Source organism: Rhinolophus ferrumequinum (assembly GCF_004115265.2).
Source record: "Rhinolophus ferrumequinum isolate MPI-CBG mRhiFer1 chromosome 15 unlocalized genomic scaffold, mRhiFer1_v1.p scaffold_54_arrow_ctg1_1, whole genome shotgun sequence".
NCBI classification, from domain to species: domain Eukaryota; kingdom Metazoa; phylum Chordata; class Mammalia; order Chiroptera; family Rhinolophidae; genus Rhinolophus; species Rhinolophus ferrumequinum.
Window position 1 is genome coordinate 13,453,519 of NW_022680357.1, and position 16,686 is coordinate 13,470,204.

The following is a 16,686-nucleotide window of genomic DNA, read 5'->3' on the forward strand; positions in this document are numbered from 1 at the left end:
AGAAACGTCCCATCAAGCTCTTGACTCCCAACTTCTCTTTAAAATAATCGAATGTTCTATATCAGGACTGTGGTGATGGTGGTTCCACACATGCATACATTTTTCAAAATTCATTGAGCTACATACGTAAAATTGGTGAATTTTACTGCCTATATCTCAATAATTCTGACTTTCAAAAAACACACTAAAGATCTGGAGACAGGAGTGTTGCTTCCCTCCGAGGCAACAAGTAGCAGCTGGCCCTACAGCTGGGCAAGTCATACTCCACTTGGCCCCAGTCTCCACCACTCCCTATCGACCATACATCCATCACCCAACGTGATAGTTAAGAGAAAGTCATTTCATCTAACCAGTTCCTGGAGGCATGTGAGTTTCCCTAACAAAAAAGGTGTTTGGGGGAAAAGCAGGTGAGGGGGAGACTTCTCCCAGAGTTATAGGGAGCAGAAAAGGAGAGAGAAGTGAGTGGGTCCCCCCCGATGACCACCTGCTCCCCCCCGATGACCACCTGGCTTCAGGACGGTCAGTTACTCTTTCTGGGGCCCCACAACTATGAATTTAAAGGGGGTACATACACCTCACTACTGCCTGGGGCTGCTAATCATTTCCAAAGGTGAGGACAGCCCATCTGGGTTCAAATTACATTTAAAAAAAATAACTTCTGAACATTAAAAAGAGAAGCCAATTGCAAAGGGAAATGTATGTTGTAATTACAATTAGCAAAATATTATTTGTCCAAAATGTATTAAAGAATTGATGAACTGTTGACAGCTGGTATTCAGAGCCCCTGTGACAAATGACAAAGGGACATAAACAAGCATCCTTATTCATTTGGAGAGTGACAGGAGTCAGTTTTGCACAGCACTTTTCAGAGTGCTGGGTCTGGAGATTTGCATTTTAACATGACAAAGGTCATGGTATAATTAAATGAGAGTAAAACGTGGGAACAGTGTCTGGCATATAATCAGGGCGAACACAAACGTACAGGAAATGTTGAGATTCTGATAGAAGAGGCAGTGAACCAGCTCATGGAAAAATATTTTCACCTTGACTGCTGACAGAAACAAAATGCGAACTCCCACCATTTAATCTAGTTTATGGGGTACCTAGAAAGTGCAGGAGTGTGGGGGAGCTATAACTGAGGGCGATACCATTCAGACTTCAGCAAAGCAATGTAGCAGGATGTCGCAAGCTGATACACTTTCCCCTGAGAATGGGACACAAGGAAATTCTCCAAGGGGAGAGAAAGTTCCCAGTAGGAAGTAGAATAACGCTGTTGGACAGCACCCAATCCCATACACCTCAAAGAGCCAACCGTGGGAGACACAATGATTCAACCCGGCTGTTCTCAAACTACACCAGACAGCTGCCGGGGCCACTGAAATCAAATAATGACAGCCGTCCTCCAAGCTGCAGAGAAACTAAGGTGGGTAGAATGCTCCCAATTTTAAGTTTCCCTCCCAGAAATCTTGCAGAACCTTTGCTTATCTGTGGGGAAGGGAAGGGGGCAGCATTCTGTAGACCCTACCTGGAGAGGCTATGAGGGGTGTCCTCAGCCAGACTGATTGGGCTCAAGTCATGGCTCTTTTCCTGGCTGTGTGTGAGCTGGGGTGAGTCTCTTCACTTCTATGCACTCTAGACCTCAGTTTCTTCGTCTGTGTAATGGGCTTAATAGTACATAAGCCGTAGGGTGGTTGTGAAGATCAAGTGACATACACGAAGCACTTCATAAATGCTGGCTGGCATCATTATTAGAGCCTTGGGTAGCGTGTTACTCGTCTCAGTACTGACCCTGATTAGTTATTAGTTATTTAAAGCTGTTGACATATCGCTCTTCTATGTGTTGTCACAAAAAAACATTGCAACTCACCCTCTTGAACTGCTCAAGCTGCTCAGTGAGTTCCTCCACGGCCTGGGTGTGCTTCTGCCTCATCTCCTGGACCTGGGCCTCATGGGACCGCGTCTCGTCGTCCAGGGCCTTCTTCAGCACTGTCACCTCTTGCTCCCTCTTGGCCCTGGACAGTGATGGTAGTTGGGGGAGAGACAAGGTTCACCTCAGACAGTGCTGTGCAATGGGACGAGCGCTGTCCCGGGACCCAGAGCTGACATCTCCATCGCCACCTCTCCTAGCTGTGTGACCTTAGGTTAGTCACCTAACCTCTCTGGACCTGGAATTTCCTCAATGGCAAAATGAGGCATTTGTTACCTGCCTAGATTCTCTCAGGGTGGGCAAACAATTAACACAAAATGATATCGTTGAAAGAATTACAAAATGCATTGCAAAATGTTCCTGGAATATTAATATTAGCTCTTATTTATTGAGCACTTACTGTATGCCAGGCCCTGACCTAAATCCTTTATATACATCATCTCATGTACTCTTCAGAGTGACCCGAAGAGGCAGGTGTGGTATGAGTTCCATTTTACAGATCAGAAAACTAAGGCTAAGAAAGGATAAACAGCTGGCCCATGTTTCTGGAATTTGAACCCAAATAGTCCGACTCTGAGCCCATGCTTTTAGCCACTGCGCTGGGCTTTTCTGTATCGTTGGCCAGGTGAGAAGGGAGGAGAGTATCATGCTGGCTTCTACACACAGGTGAGTGCCGTAGCCCAAATCCCAAAGTATGGGAGACAGACCTCATAGGATGCTCTCAAAATACACGTGTGTGTTTGTTGAGTGAGTAAAGGACCTGGTTTTCCTCAAGTCAGCACTCGTTATCTAGCAGGTGACCCTCTGTTTATGCCCATTTGACATCAACAGTGAATCTTAAAGATCAATGTAATGATACTTTAAAAGTTTAACACAAAATTTATACACCCATACTCGGCGACTGGAGCTCGGAAATTTACTTACAGACACACAATGAAAAGACAAGGAGATACCCAAAATGTTAAGTGAGGGGGGGACTGAGGACAATGTTTTTGGTGTCCACGTTTCTCTAGTTTTCAAATTGTTCTCTGATTATGTCCCACCAAGGCGATGCGAAATTAGTAAGATGAAAACTCACTATGTTTATGTCAGTTATAGCAAAATGCAATTAGGACAGTAAATGGAGGCCTGCGGGACCCTGTGACCCACCCCTTCCCGCCAGCCACCCCAGCAGGACCCTGGGGCCAGGACCCCCCTCACCGGAGCTCCTGCTGGGTGGCCGTGCTGTCCAGCGTGTCCTCCAGCTCTGTCTTCAGCGCCTCCAGCTCCTCGCCCAGGTCTCGCTTCTGCTTCTCAGCCTTGTTTCTCGCAGCCCGTTCTGAGTCCAGATCCTCCTGCAGGTCTGAGATGTGACCCTCCAGCTCCCGGATTTTCTTCAGGGCGTTGTTCTTCTGAGCAATTTCGTCATCAAGCCTGCCAAGGACAGGTCACCAGAATTAAGACCCCAGAGCCCCAGGCCTCGGCTGTCTCACAACATGGCCAAAAACTGCTTTCTGGAACCAGCCACTTCTGTCCCACAGATACCAAAACATGTTCCACCCACGTCCCCAAGGTACGACAGGTCCCTTCTCATTACGGTGGACCGCTTGGAGATTTCACAGGACGTGAGTTCCAAGGTCTGATATGAAAAAATAGGTCAGTGTATGTGCGTAAGGCAAAGTACTGGTCCCAGACGGCCATTCACACAGGTGGGGACCTCACTCAGAAGGAGGTCCTGGGGAGAGGAGGGTCGTCCCAGCGCCAGCCAGACATGTGGTGGGTAGGATGCCAGTGGAAGGGACTCAGTGGGCAACAGGAAATGGAGCACTGTGGTGTAGACGAGAAAGGCCTGGGCCTCCAAAAGACCGACACCGTGGGAGACCAAGAGGGATGAGTTTGGAGGGAAGAAGGTCAAAGGTATGGTTCTGGGTGCAAGCAGGGCTGGGGTCGCTCCCAGGAGGCCTGGCCCCAGGGCCGCCTTCACGCGATGGAGGCCTGGGACACATGAAGACACAGGACATGCCCCAGCGCTACCTGGCCAGGGCTGCCTGCAGCTCCTCCTCCTTCTTGGCCAGCTGCATCTTGAGCTCAGCGATCTGAGCCTGCAGGTCGGCGATCTGTTCATGGAAGTCACTGGCCTCGCCCTCCAGCTTCCGTTTCAGCTTCTCCAGCTCCTGCCGGTTCTTCTCCTCCTTCTTCAGCCGCACTGTGACAAAGCCAGGGGCCTTTCAGGAGGTGGAAGCCCCCAGAAAGACACCTGGAGGGTGAGCCTCCCTACTCAGGCATTTCACACAGAGAGAACACGCACAGTCGAGCACACGCACACGTCTCCCTAGTGGTAACTGGCACACCCGCACCACCATTTTGGGGAAGGAAAGTCAGTTCTCATGAAAAGCACCTTTGATTATTAACGTGTGCTGACTAAGAGCGATTGGGGAGCTGGAGAGGGCTGACCTCTCCTGAAATAGTCTGCCATTCTGAAATTTCCTCTCTGATTTTCCTAGTTTTAAAATATCTGTTCAAAGCCTCTTTAGGTAGCCAGTTTACCTTCCAGTTCTGAAATCATAGATTCGTGCTTATTTTTCAGCTTGGTAAGATTCTTGGCCTTCTCTTCCTCTTCTGCAAGATTCGTTGTTAAGTCACTAATCCTCTCTTCAAGGAGTTTCCGCTCCTTTTTTGGGAAGAGAAAGAAATATCATTCGCTTTGTTCTTTTCTCCAGGTTCTGCGTTTCCCTTTTAGTAATTTCCAGATAAACAGATGAAAGGAAAATGCACATTATAACTAAATGCAACCTAGACTTTGAAATGGTGAAGAAAGGCTCCTAAATTTAAAAATCCAGCCACTTCTCTCACGCCACTCTGCCCTTCAGTAGGATTCTCGCCCCCTTCCTATCACATGCCAGCTCTTCCCTGCCTCAGGGCCTTTGCACCAACAGGGCCATCTGCCTCAGATGCTCCTCCAGCCCCTCTCCCTCTAACTGGCTCCTCAGTCTTCAGGTATCTACTTAAATATCACTTCCTTCAGGAAGCCTTCCCTGAATACCCTACTTCCATCCCCTAGTGCTCTTCTCAGAATATGATGAACACCCCCTTCAGGACCTTGATCACAATGGTAATGAATGGTTACATGTATGATTATCACTAGAGGATAAGCCCCACGAGGGCAGGGTCCTCCTTCACCCCACATGTCTGGGACCCAACAGGGCCAGGCTCACAATAGGTGCCCCGCTGACATCTATCTCAAAGAACTAAAAGGAGCCTGCCCTCAGGGGGGCTGGTTAGAGGTTACTAACTAGGGTAGCTTACTCATTCTGGTTTTCACTGGGACTTTCCCAATTTGGGTTCTGGAAGTCCCACATCCCAGAAACCCCTCCATCCCAGACAAACCAGGACAGCTGGTCTCCTTCTCCCTAACTGGACGTGGCCCATGAGAATGTGGGAGAGGCCCCAGAGTCTCAGGCACTTCATGGCACACCTGCATCCAGATGGTGGTCGCAAGGCCACCTTGTCACTGCTGGAGCCTTTGCTCAGCCTTCAATACCTTTTGTATTTGGCTAAAAAAGGCAAAGAATCTGGAGTCGTAGTCCCTGCTGAGCCCATCGTTTGAACACAGATGCACTACCCCACTCACTTTTGACAGTTTATTGTTCTGATCATCCATCACCAGGATGTCATCCTCCAGTTTCTTAATCTTGGCCTCGGCCGTGACCTTCTCAAGTTGTAGCTTCTGCCTTGCAGCTTCCTCCTCCTCCAGCTGTTCTTCCAGGTCCTTTGTGGGAAAAGAATCACAGCCTTACTTAAAGTCATTCTCATGGAGCTCTGGGGATTGACTGACAAAGAGGCTGGGCCACATGTTCCCCAGTGCTCTGCAGTCTCCTTTTATTGCAAATAGAAGGTTTGGGCAAAGCCACTTTGCTTCATGGAGCCTCAGTCTCCTCATCTGTAAAATGGGGACCATAGACACCATGATGGTTTTATGTGCCTACAGATACTTTGATACTCTTCTCTAAGAGGTGGAGCCTAATTCCTCTCCCCTTGAGCATGGGCTGGACTTAGTGACTTGCTTCTAACAAATAAGGGAAGAGGAAGTGATGGAATGTAATATCAGCGATCAGGCTATAAAAGGCACTATGGCCTCCTCCCACGTTCTCTCTCTTGATTCACTCCTTCTGAGGGAAGCCAGACGCCATGTTGTGAGGACACTCAAGGAGCCACGTGGAAAAGCCCACACGGTGAGGAACTGAGGCCTCCCGCCTATAGCCGTGTAAGTGGGCCACGTGGAAGTGGGTCCTCCAGCCCCAGTCAGATGACGGCAGTCCAGGCTGACACCTTGACTGTAACCTCATGAGAGATGCTAAGGCCAGACCCACCCAGCTAAGCTGCTCTCAGATGCCTGACTACATGAGATAAATGTTTATTTCAGGTGTTTTGTTCTGCAACAACAGCTAACTATAGGTTGGTGCAAAAGTAATTGCAGTTTAAAAGGTTAAAAATTACAAAAACTGCATGCAATTACTTTTGCACTAACCTAATATAATTACCCCTCACACAGGGTTGCTATTAGGAGACAAAACAAAGGCACATGAGAGTCAGGGCAGTAGAGCTGAGAGGGCTTTAGAGGAGACCTGCGTTGGCAGATGGCTGTTCTGCTCCAAGCCTTGGTCTCTCTAGATGTCCAATGGGGCCACGTGTCATGAGACACACCTCACAGGCCTGCAGGGACTTGGTACCCACCCACCCAGGACAGCCTTACCAGCATCTGCTGCGCCATCTTCTTCCTCTCCGCCTGCAGCTGCTGGCCCCGGTCTTCCTCCTCCTCCAGGCGGGCCTCCATCTCATGAAGGATCTCCTCCAGCTCCTGCTTCTTGGCCGCCAGACGGACCCGCATCTCCTCGGCTTCAGCATACAGCTCCGTTTCCGCCTGCAGCTGCTCCTGCAGCAGGTTCTTCTCCTCGGCCAGCTGCACACGGGGGGTGGGCAGGTGGCCAGTGAGCCCCCAAGAGCAGGCAAGCCCGCCGTCCCTCTGCAGCCCCAGCCATGCTCCCAGCCCGGTACCTGCGAGTGCTTCTGCTCCAGCTCCTTGAGTTCGCTCTCCGCCTTCTGCTGCCGCTCCTTGATCTTCTGCAGCTCATCCTCCTTGGCCTGCATCTCCTCCTCCTGCCGTGTCACCTGCAGCAGGGGCTTCACCTGCACACACACAGTGAGCCCAGCATTTGTTTTCATGGCACAAGGCATACAGTCTTGTAATAAATCACATCACTGCTTCTCAGCCAGGGACATTTTGAGCCCACCCACCCAAGGCGACATTTGGCAATTTCTGGAGACAGTTTCAGCTGTCATAACTGGGGTAGGGGGTGCGAGTGCGACCAGCATGTAGGGCGTTGAGGCCAGGGATGCTGGTAAACATTCTAGAATGTAAAGGACGGCCCCACAACGTAGAATTATCCATCCCAAAATACCAATAGTGCCGAGACTGAGAAACCCTAACGTAGGGCAACAGAAAAAGGTGTGGTGAAAGGGAAAAATTTCCCCTTCTCCCATTTAGTCCCACCCTGAGGGAGACTACTACCACTGACAAATTGGTATGTTTCCTTCCAAGGAGAAGAGAAAAAATAAAAGTCTTCACTCCTACCACCCCTCAAGGTCATTACTAGCATTGCCTTCCAGTCTTTTTTCCTACATGTTTGAAAAACATACTCGAGGACACGCTGTCCAGTTTTATGTGCTTTTGTTACTTGAAACTACAAGGTAATGATCATCCCCTGCTGTTCCCTCATTTTTGTAACTTTATTTTTAGAAAGCCATCATTTTTAACAGTTGAAAAGTATCCCATTGATGATGGATGGGCCATTATCGAATTAATCAGTCTGCTGGGACTGGACATTGAAATTTTGCTGTTGCAAATAAGGCTACAATGAACCGTAATTCCTTTTTTTTTTTTTTTAATCTCAGATGGCTTTCTTAGGCCAGTTTTTTAAGAAGTTGGGTCTCTGAGGATGAATATTTCCAAAAGCCACTTCCCCTCGCTGGTCTTCACCAGGCTGACTCCTAACTCCTATGCTCAAGCCCCCACCTGGCACGAGGGAAGTCTCTGTCACACACCGTGACTTCCTTCACACTCACCCCAGTTTGCCATTACGTATTTGTTCTGGGGATTATCTGCTCATTGCCTGCTCCCCCACTTGACTAGAATATTCATGAGGCCAGGCAGGACCCCTAGCACCTCTCACACACCTGGTGCATAGTGGGCACTCGATAAATATTTGCCCAAGAAAAAAGGCTTGTGCCAATTTACACACTCAAGGGCACATAGAGGAAGCCGTGTCTGTCACGAGAGAGCATGTCTTTGTGCAGTTGGTACATTTCAGCCAGAGAATGGTGCTGAGTGGAAAAAAGAGCCAGTCCCAAAAGGTGGCACACTGTATGACCCCATTTGCATAACATTCGTGAGATGACAAAATTATAGAAATGGAGACAGATTAGTGGTTGCCAGGGGCTATGGAAGGAAGTGGGTGTGGTTATAACCGGAAGTGGGCGTGGCTGTAAGCGGAAGTGGGTGTGGCTATAAAGGGCAATGGAGGGATCCTTGTGGTTGTTGGAAATGCTCTGGATCTGTGTTAAAGCCATGGCTGGAGGGCTTTCTGAGGCCTGGAGAATCACCAACAGACAAGGTTTGATCTCCAGCCCTCAGCTGCACATCCACTGTTGACCAGCTCCAGCCCCACATCTGGAGCATCTGGAGTGAAGACCCAGGGCTGCGGGTCCTGACAAGGTGAGTGGGGCCCCGGGCACTCACCTTGGTGAAGAGCCTCCACCACTGCCAGTTCCGCAGCTTGAGGTAGGCGGCGCAGTTCCTCTGAATCACCTTCATGGCCGTCAGCTGCTGCTGCCTCTTGGCAAAAGCCCTGGGGAGAAGGACAGGGGAGCCGTGAGAAGCCCTGGTTGGCCCAAGACACGCCTCACCATGTTGTCACGGCATCCCGCCCTGCAGCATTCTGAAAGCGAGACCCATCTGTTTGGCTTGGGATTTGGGGATGTCAGTGGGGACATCCCTGCTTCTCTCCTGCTGGTTCCTCTGGAAGCTCTGAGCTTCAGCACCGGTATATTGTCTGAGCACAGACCATTCGAACGATCTGGAGTCAAGAGCCTTTCTCAGTGGGTAAGGAAGACTCAAGGCTCACAAAGTGCCCTGGACTCAGAGCTGTGATCCCAACACGACCTAGGAAACCACTCTATGCTACACCATTCCTCGTGGGACCCCCCGGCACTCGCCCAGCTGTGCCATGTCTTCCCCAAAGCTCAGTGTCTGACAAACGTATTCCTTCCTCAGGTCCATTTTAGAAATCTCAAACCTGACACACAACTACTACTCTTCCTGTTTAAGGGCTATTGGGTTTGAGAGGCCACAGAACAATGAGTACAATCCTCTTTTCTCTACTTGGCTGCCATCTTAGACGTGGGTGAACGTCTAAGGATCAGAGAGGTAGAGGAACTTGCCCAAGGTTTATCAACAATTAAGTGGGAGAGCCAGGACGAGAACCCAGGTCTAAAACTCCAGAGCTACGGTCTTAACTCCTTCCCGCCCTGCCCTTATAAACTAGAGCAAACATTCAATTGGTAGCATTTTTTCCCCCTCAAGAAAAAGCTGCATCCTAAAGCCGATGGCCCCTGAGAGTCGGGGAATCAGAACATGAGGTCAGAAAGCCCCCTGAACGTTTGCTTCCCATCTGTGTTTGTGGGGAGGTGACAGTACGCAGGTCTTTACTTTCTGGCCAGGTAGCCGCGGCACATGGCCTGGAATGCCATGATGACGTCCGTGATCTTCAAGTCTCGCTCCTCTTCCAGGTGGGCCAGGACCCCAGTTCGGAAGAAGATTTTGCTCTGCCCAATTCTGTACAAGTTGGGGTCGAGTTCTAGGGCTTTGATCTGTAGAAGGAAAGAGGATAAGTGTTCCGGTCCTCAGTCATGCCATGTGGCCAGGGGTTAAGTCTGTTTAAGGAGGGTCCCACCCAAAGCAGTTCCTGGCAGTGCCAGCTCGGGCTGGGAGGTTCGCAGCTGGATTTCGGGGGAGGGGGCTGAGGCGGGCTCACCATGAGAATGCAGGCTTGCTTCCCGTCCATGAAGCCTTTGGGAATGGCGTTTGCAGCCAGGATCTCGTAGCTTGACACACAGGGCAGAAGTCACTGACCGAGTACCGCTCCATCACCCCCGCCGCAGCCCAGCCCCACTCACCCATCCCCCCCCCCCCTCCCCCCCGGGCCCTGCCCCAGCCGGCTCACCGTTGTCGGAACTCCTGGAAGACAATCCTGTTGGGGAAGCCCTGGCGGCAGATACGAATGCCCTCCAACACCCCGTTGCACCGCAGCTGCTCCAGCACCAGAAAGGCGTCCAGCTTGCCGGACTGCAAAGGCGGAAAGAGCAATGGACCATGGGGGCCTCGGGCAGCAGCAAGCCCCAAACCTCAGGCCTGGGCGACCCGCCTTGCCAGGCCACGGGGACCAACACAGGCATCAGGTGAAGTCTCAGCTGAGGGTTCAGGTGACATCTCTCTCGTAGCTGGTGGCCCCTAGCGAGAAACGGGGGCTCTTCCTTGTTGCCTCCCTTCCTCCCTTCCTGTCCATCACCAGCTCTATAGTTCCTACCTCCCAAGTGTCTCCCCGGCCCCCCACTTCTGTCTATTGGCCAATCGGCACTGCCATCCACTCGCCAGCATCTTCTCCTGCCTGGTCTTTTCACCCGCAGTCCTGCCGTTCCCCTACATTCCCTCATTTGGTTTCTAAAATGTAAATCCAATCCTCACATACCCTTGCTTTTAGAAGCCCTGATGGCATCATTGAAGCAAGGTCAAATTCTACAGGTCAACCTCCAAGGAGCTCCAAGAGCTAGCGCCTGACTACTGATTCACCCCGTCTCTGCCCAATCCCTGCCTCGCGCCATCACAGGTCCACACAAAACCATCTATCTAGCCTTTTCTTGCCAAGATCCTCCATTTCTCACCTCCACCCTTTCGCGTTACTGGTCCCTCTGCCTCGGATGCCCGCCCCACCCTGCCCTCCACACCAGGTTCCCGTCCTCTGAGCCCAGGCTGTGTGGCACATTGCAGCACGCTTGTCAGCTTGTGTGTCTGCCTCTCCCACTGGAACACCTCTCCACAATCTCAGCCCTCCTGACATTTGAGGCTGGACCATTCTCTGTTGTGGGGACCGTCCTGTGCACTGCAGGACGTTTAGCAGCATATCTGGCCTCTAAGCAATGAATGCCAGGAGCAGCCCCCTCCCAGTTCTGACAACCAAAACTGTCTCCAGACACGGCCAAAGGTCCCCAGCTGAGCAGCCCTGCATTACAGTATAAGAAACCTGCAGGAAAAGACTCCAATGTATCCAGCGCTGTATCCCATCCCCAGCACCTGGCACAGGTAGGAACTCAGTAAATATTAACGGAATAATAGGATACATGTCCATCGACCCTACGGCTGCAAGCCTCTGAATATGTTCCCCGGCTCCCTGCCTTCCCTTGCCTCCGGCACAGGTTTAAGGGTCCCAAAGTCAGAGAACCTTCCTCCCATGCCAGATGGAGTCCTTGGAGTGGGGAGTCAGGCTTTCTTTCTCCCCTCGACCCCCGTGTGCCTTCCCCGCCCCCACAGACCCTGCTGATGTTCCCAGGGGTCGTCTGACCCCCGCGTGGCCGGCGGACAGCCTCACCCTCTTCTCGTGGTTGGGGATGATGCAGCGCACGAAGTTGGGCGTGGTGTTTCGCAGTGTGGTCATGAGCTTGCCCAGCTGCTCCTTGTACAGCTGCCCCACCGTGCGGAACATGCCCTTCTTGGTCTTGGAGGCGCTGGGCAGTGAGCTCTCTGTCATCTTGGCCATCTGGTCCAGCCCCACGATGCGGTCCACTGGGGGACACATAAGGGTGGCATCACCCTCCACCCCCACAACAGGCCAGAGGACCAGGCCCGGAGTGTGGAGAGCTTGGGTCCCCCTCTGCCTCCAACGCCCTCCTTCTAGCGACAGGTAACAGGGGTGTCGGGGAGTACTTTCCAAGTGTCATCTGTTTGGGAAACCCTGAGAGCTCCTGAGTGACAGAAGAACAAATTCTCTCTGACACTGTCACAGAGTAAATCCTTCTCAGTGTCGTTTTGTTCTTTAGATTCTCCTATAGAATAACAGTATCTACCTCCTGGGGAAGGAGTATGCAAGTAAAGCATGTAAAGCACTGACCACCTTGCCCACCTTCGATTCTCCATCCACCAACAAATATTTATCGAGACCCTACTATGTGCCAGGCCCTGGTGATACAGACCCCATGTCCCACCTGCCCTCCCCGGCTCCTATTCTATGGCTATTCTAGTGGTAGGAGGCAACGATCACATACATAAATACACAGTATGTTGAGTGGTGAGACGTGCTTGGAAAGATAAAGCAGGGTGAAGAGGGAGAGAGAGAATGATGGGGTACTCTGTCAGATGGGGTGATAAAGGTGTCTCTCTGATAAATTGATATTTGAGCTGAGACCAGAAAGAAATGAGGGATTAGTTACATATCCAGAGAAAGAATATTTTGGGGTAGAAGGTGTAGCAAACACTCTAAGGTAGGAATCTGGCATATTAGTAAGTGCTCAACAAAAACAGGTGGTGATGGGCGGCTGGATGGCTCAGTTGGTTAGAGCGCAAGCTCTGAACTGCAAGGTCACTGGTTCAATTCCCGCATGGGATGGTGGGCTGTCCCTCCTGCAACTAAAGATTGAAAACGGCAACTGGACTTGGAGCTGAGTTGCGCCCTCCATAACTAGATTGAAGGACAACGATATGGAGCTGATGGGCCCTGGAGAAACACACTGTTTCCCAATAAAATTTATAAAAAAAAAAAAAAAAGAGTAGGTAGTGATGGTATCATCATCATCACCACCACCAACAACACTCTTCTTTTCCTTCAGAAGAGAATGAGAGGCTCCCACCAATCCAGTGGGACTACATATAACAAGCCCAACCCACTGGCATTGCTCAAAACACTGCTTTTGCTGCATTCCACAAATTTTGGTAAGTTATGTTTTCATTTTCATTTTGTTCAAAATATTTTAAAATTTCTCTTGAGAAAATAACACACAACAATACACTTCTAAATAACACGTGGCTCAAAGAGAAAATTTCTTTGACCCATGTGTTACTTAGAAATGTGTTGTCTAATCTCCACATATTCTGGGACTTTCCAGTCATCTTTCTGTTATTGATTTCTGATTTAATTCCAAGGTAGTCTGACAGCAGACATTGTATGATTTGTCTTCTTTTAGATTTCTTAGGATGTATATTAGGGCCCAGAAGGTGATCTCTCTTGGTGAATGTTCCCTGTGAGCATGAAAAGAATGTGTATTCTGCTGGTGTTGGATGAAGTCGTCTACAGCTGCGAATTCTATCCGGTTGGTTGATGGTGGTGAGTTCAACCCCACTGGTATTAGACTACATCATTTCTGCTTGTTGTGTTCACTTAGGCTCTCTGTGCTTATCTGTGTCTCCCATAGGACTGTGGGCTCCTTCAGGGAAAGGCCTTTCTGAGTTAGTTATGAATCCCAGTATGAAGGAAACCCAGGGTGAGATACTGCTCCACCATCCCAGGGCCCAGGGCACATGGTGCCACTCAGTGTTGGCACAGCTGACCCCATGCCTAAAACAAGGGTGACCAGTCCTGTAAGCCCCAGGCCCACAGGCTCTGTGCCAAGGACAAAATCAGCTGTGGGCACTGAGGTCTGAGAACAGAAGCAGTACCGCCTACCACCCCTTGTGCCATCAGAGCGGCTGGCATGCACTGAGCACGCGCTAAGCACTTCACATGAATTGTCTGTTCTCCGGGTCTCAGAGGGAACCAAAGTTGCCCAGACCTGCAGCATCAGCATCTCCTGGGAGCTTATTAGAAATGCAGACTCTCAGGCCCCGCCCAGACCTGCAGATTCAGAACCTTTGGAGGTGCTGCCCAGCGATCTGAGTTTACCAAGCACCCCCGACCCCAGATAATCCTGATGCATGCTCAAGCTTGAGCCCCACTGATCTGATTTTACCCTCACAATAACCCCAGGAGAGGTGGGGACACTGAAGCTTAATGAAGTCAAGTGACTTGCCCAAGATCACACAGCTAATGCTGGCCGGGACAATGTGGAATTCAGTCTTTGTGACTCTTTGTGACTCTAGATGGGGGCACGCTAACTCACCACGCCTCGTACTCTATTTCCTCCATCACTGCTCTGATCTCAGAACCTTCTGCCTGGGGTCCAGGTGTGGGGTTGAGGGTCTCAGGGGTCACCATTCAGGAAGTGGCTGAATGTGTCAACAAGACATCCCTAGCACCTGCCAACAATGTCCCCTCCCCCCCAGAGGCCCACCCCACCTGGGAGCAGGCATGGGCATCAGGGGCGGCTGGAAGGAGGTGGAGGGCTCTGAGTGCTCGGTTCCCTGGCTCCAGAAGGCAGGGCCTTACCGTCCTTCCACAGGTCGGCCACAAACTTGTCCGAGGAGGCATTGAGGAGGGCAGTCACATTGTCATTCAGTGGGTCCATGTTCTTGGTCAGCCAGGCGCTCGCATTGTAGTCCACCTGCCAAGAGCAAACCACCGCACCAGTCAGAGGCTCCCGCTTCAGTTACGAATGCAGAGCAGGGCCCGGGTCCGCCCATTTCCCACCCGGATGTTCCCAGGTCAGAGAGGAAATGATGTTAGCCGCGAGGATGGAAATCCACAAACACCAATGAAGAGACCAACAGATCAGTACTTTAAAGGGCCCTGTGCACAGTAGGGCATCCGCCAGTGGTAGCCGTTGCTGGGAAAGCCTGGTCTCTACTCCTTGCCTTCTCCCAGTAGGCCTCCTCTGGCAATCTCCCTTCTCCAGAGCCTGGCACAATGCCTGTTTCCCCTGGAAGGTATTTGCTGATGGCAAGTACTCTCCCTCACGTCCAAAGTTCTCCCCTCATCGAAAGAAGACTTGACAACAATCCTGGTTTTTAAATTACGTTTGGGGACCTCTTTTCTCCTCTCTGGTGAACATAATTTTTGTAACTTGGAGATTTTGACAATATAGCTATAAATTCCCAACTTGAACACTGACAGTGGCCAAAGCTTTAATTTTATTATTGTGACTATGAAATGGAAGGAACTGGTAAAATAGCTCTGACAGGTTATTATGGGATGTGGGTTGTTATGGTGAGGGCCAGGCCTGACCTGAGAGGGGACTGGGGAAAAAAACACTTGTAAAGTGGGGAAAAGAAAAGCATTACCTCTACATGCCTAAGGAAACATTACCTCTATGTGCTTAAGGAGTTGGCAAACTTTTTTGGTAAAGGCCCATATAATAAATATTTTTAGCTTTGTGGGCCAGTCTGTCACAACTACTCAACTCTGCTGCAACAGCATGATAACAGCCATAGACGTTATGTCACCAAACAGGTGTGGCTGTGTGCCAATAAAACTTTATTTACAAAAACAGGCTGTGGGCCAGATTTGGTGCATGGCCTGTAGTTTACCAACCCCTGGTTTAGGGCATTGCCTGTTCCTATGATACAGTGGGGACACTGGGAATCAACAAAATTCTCTAATAGTCTGTAAGCCAGCCAAGCCATGTCTTTTCTACATTTACCAGGACCCTCAGGAGCCATAGGGGGAGGTCCTGCACAGTAACATAACATGATGATGAAGAAGAGGAGGAAGAGGAGAAGGAGGAGGGTGAGGGAGTCCATGATGACAAATGGTGACAACCACCCCAGGTTTCCCTGAACGGCACAGGCTGGCAATGGCAACTCCAAGGTCATGATAAGGCAGATTCCTGTTGGACCCAAAAGTGGGTTTACTGGTCACCCCATTCCGGTTGGCCCTTCCTGTTGGGTTTAACTTGTGGCAGGAAGAGCCTGTATAAGAAAGAACTGCCTGGCCACCACAGCTGGAATATATTAGAGAGGCTGATACGTACATCTGGTGCTTGCAGACAACGCCCACATGGGACTGGGTTGGGATTTGATCCACACCTCACGTCTTCAGGTTCTGCTGTTCCCACGTTGCTCCTGCTCTGAGCATCCTGCCTGAGCCCCCCGGGACAGAGAGAACCCTGGGACATTCAGCTGGTACCTTGCCGGCATAGTGGATGATGGAGAACTCGGTTTTGTCCTTTAGCTGCTTGGGCTTCTGAAACTTGGGGTGGTTGCCCTGCTCCGTGCACAGCTTCTCCACAAAGGACTTGTCTGTGGCTTTGGGGAACCAGCACTCCTCGTCCAGCAGAGCCAGCACGCCTGGAGGGTTGTTCTGTGGGGGACAAGTAGGGCAGGGACATCACAATGGCACCCGAGCCTCAGGCTCGCCAGGAAGAGCTGGTCACCCAAACACACGCAGAGGTGGCCCCCAGTCTATTCCTGAATCTGCCCACATATAAAGATGGATTTATGCCCTTCTCCCTCCCCGCAAAAATCTGTCCCCAAATTACCATGCGTCCAATGGACCGGCATTGGGGACATAAAGGCAGGCACCAACAGAACATCTGTTTGCTGCTGCCCCCTAGTGGGCACCACAGGCAACAACCCAAAGATTTCACACTTGTTGCAAAGAAATTCGTTGCTTTGTATATAACTTCACCTCAGGGTTCCTTTTAGTAAAGTGCATCCCAGTGGGAGACAGTCTAAACTTAGGTGTCAGGAGCACAGCCTGATTTGCACGTGCCATTCGCTCGGCTGGAATGGTTGTCACTATTTGGACTCAGATCAGGGAAGCATTTCTTGATAGCTCTGCACAAAGCAGGCCTCCCTGAGTCAC

At 50.7% G+C, this 16,686-nt stretch overlaps 1 protein-coding gene across 5 annotated transcripts in view; it reads right to left on the reverse strand.

Moving 5' to 3' along the window:
* MYH11 (myosin heavy chain 11) overlaps positions 1-16,686 on the reverse strand; it is a 101,670-nt gene that overhangs the window by 16,379 nt on the left and 68,605 nt on the right. For all 5 annotated transcript variants that reach the window (XM_033101994.1, XM_033101992.1, XM_033101993.1 and 2 more), the window contains 14 exons: positions 16,009-16,182; positions 14,374-14,488; positions 11,608-11,801; positions 10,186-10,307; positions 9,997-10,066; positions 9,672-9,832; positions 8,703-8,811; positions 6,962-7,093; positions 6,660-6,866; positions 5,538-5,675; positions 4,454-4,577; positions 3,941-4,112; positions 3,128-3,340; positions 1,868-2,012 (listed from right to left, as the gene is read on the reverse strand). In XM_033101994.1, the coding sequence (XP_032957885.1) occupies positions 1,868-2,012; positions 3,128-3,340; positions 3,941-4,112; positions 4,454-4,577; positions 5,538-5,675; positions 6,660-6,866; positions 6,962-7,093; positions 8,703-8,811; positions 9,672-9,832; positions 9,997-10,066; positions 10,186-10,307; positions 11,608-11,801; positions 14,374-14,488; positions 16,009-16,182 (2,076 nt within the window). The remainder of the gene's footprint in view (positions 1-1,867; positions 2,013-3,127; positions 3,341-3,940; positions 4,113-4,453; positions 4,578-5,537; positions 5,676-6,659; positions 6,867-6,961; positions 7,094-8,702; positions 8,812-9,671; positions 9,833-9,996; positions 10,067-10,185; positions 10,308-11,607; positions 11,802-14,373; positions 14,489-16,008; positions 16,183-16,686) is intronic.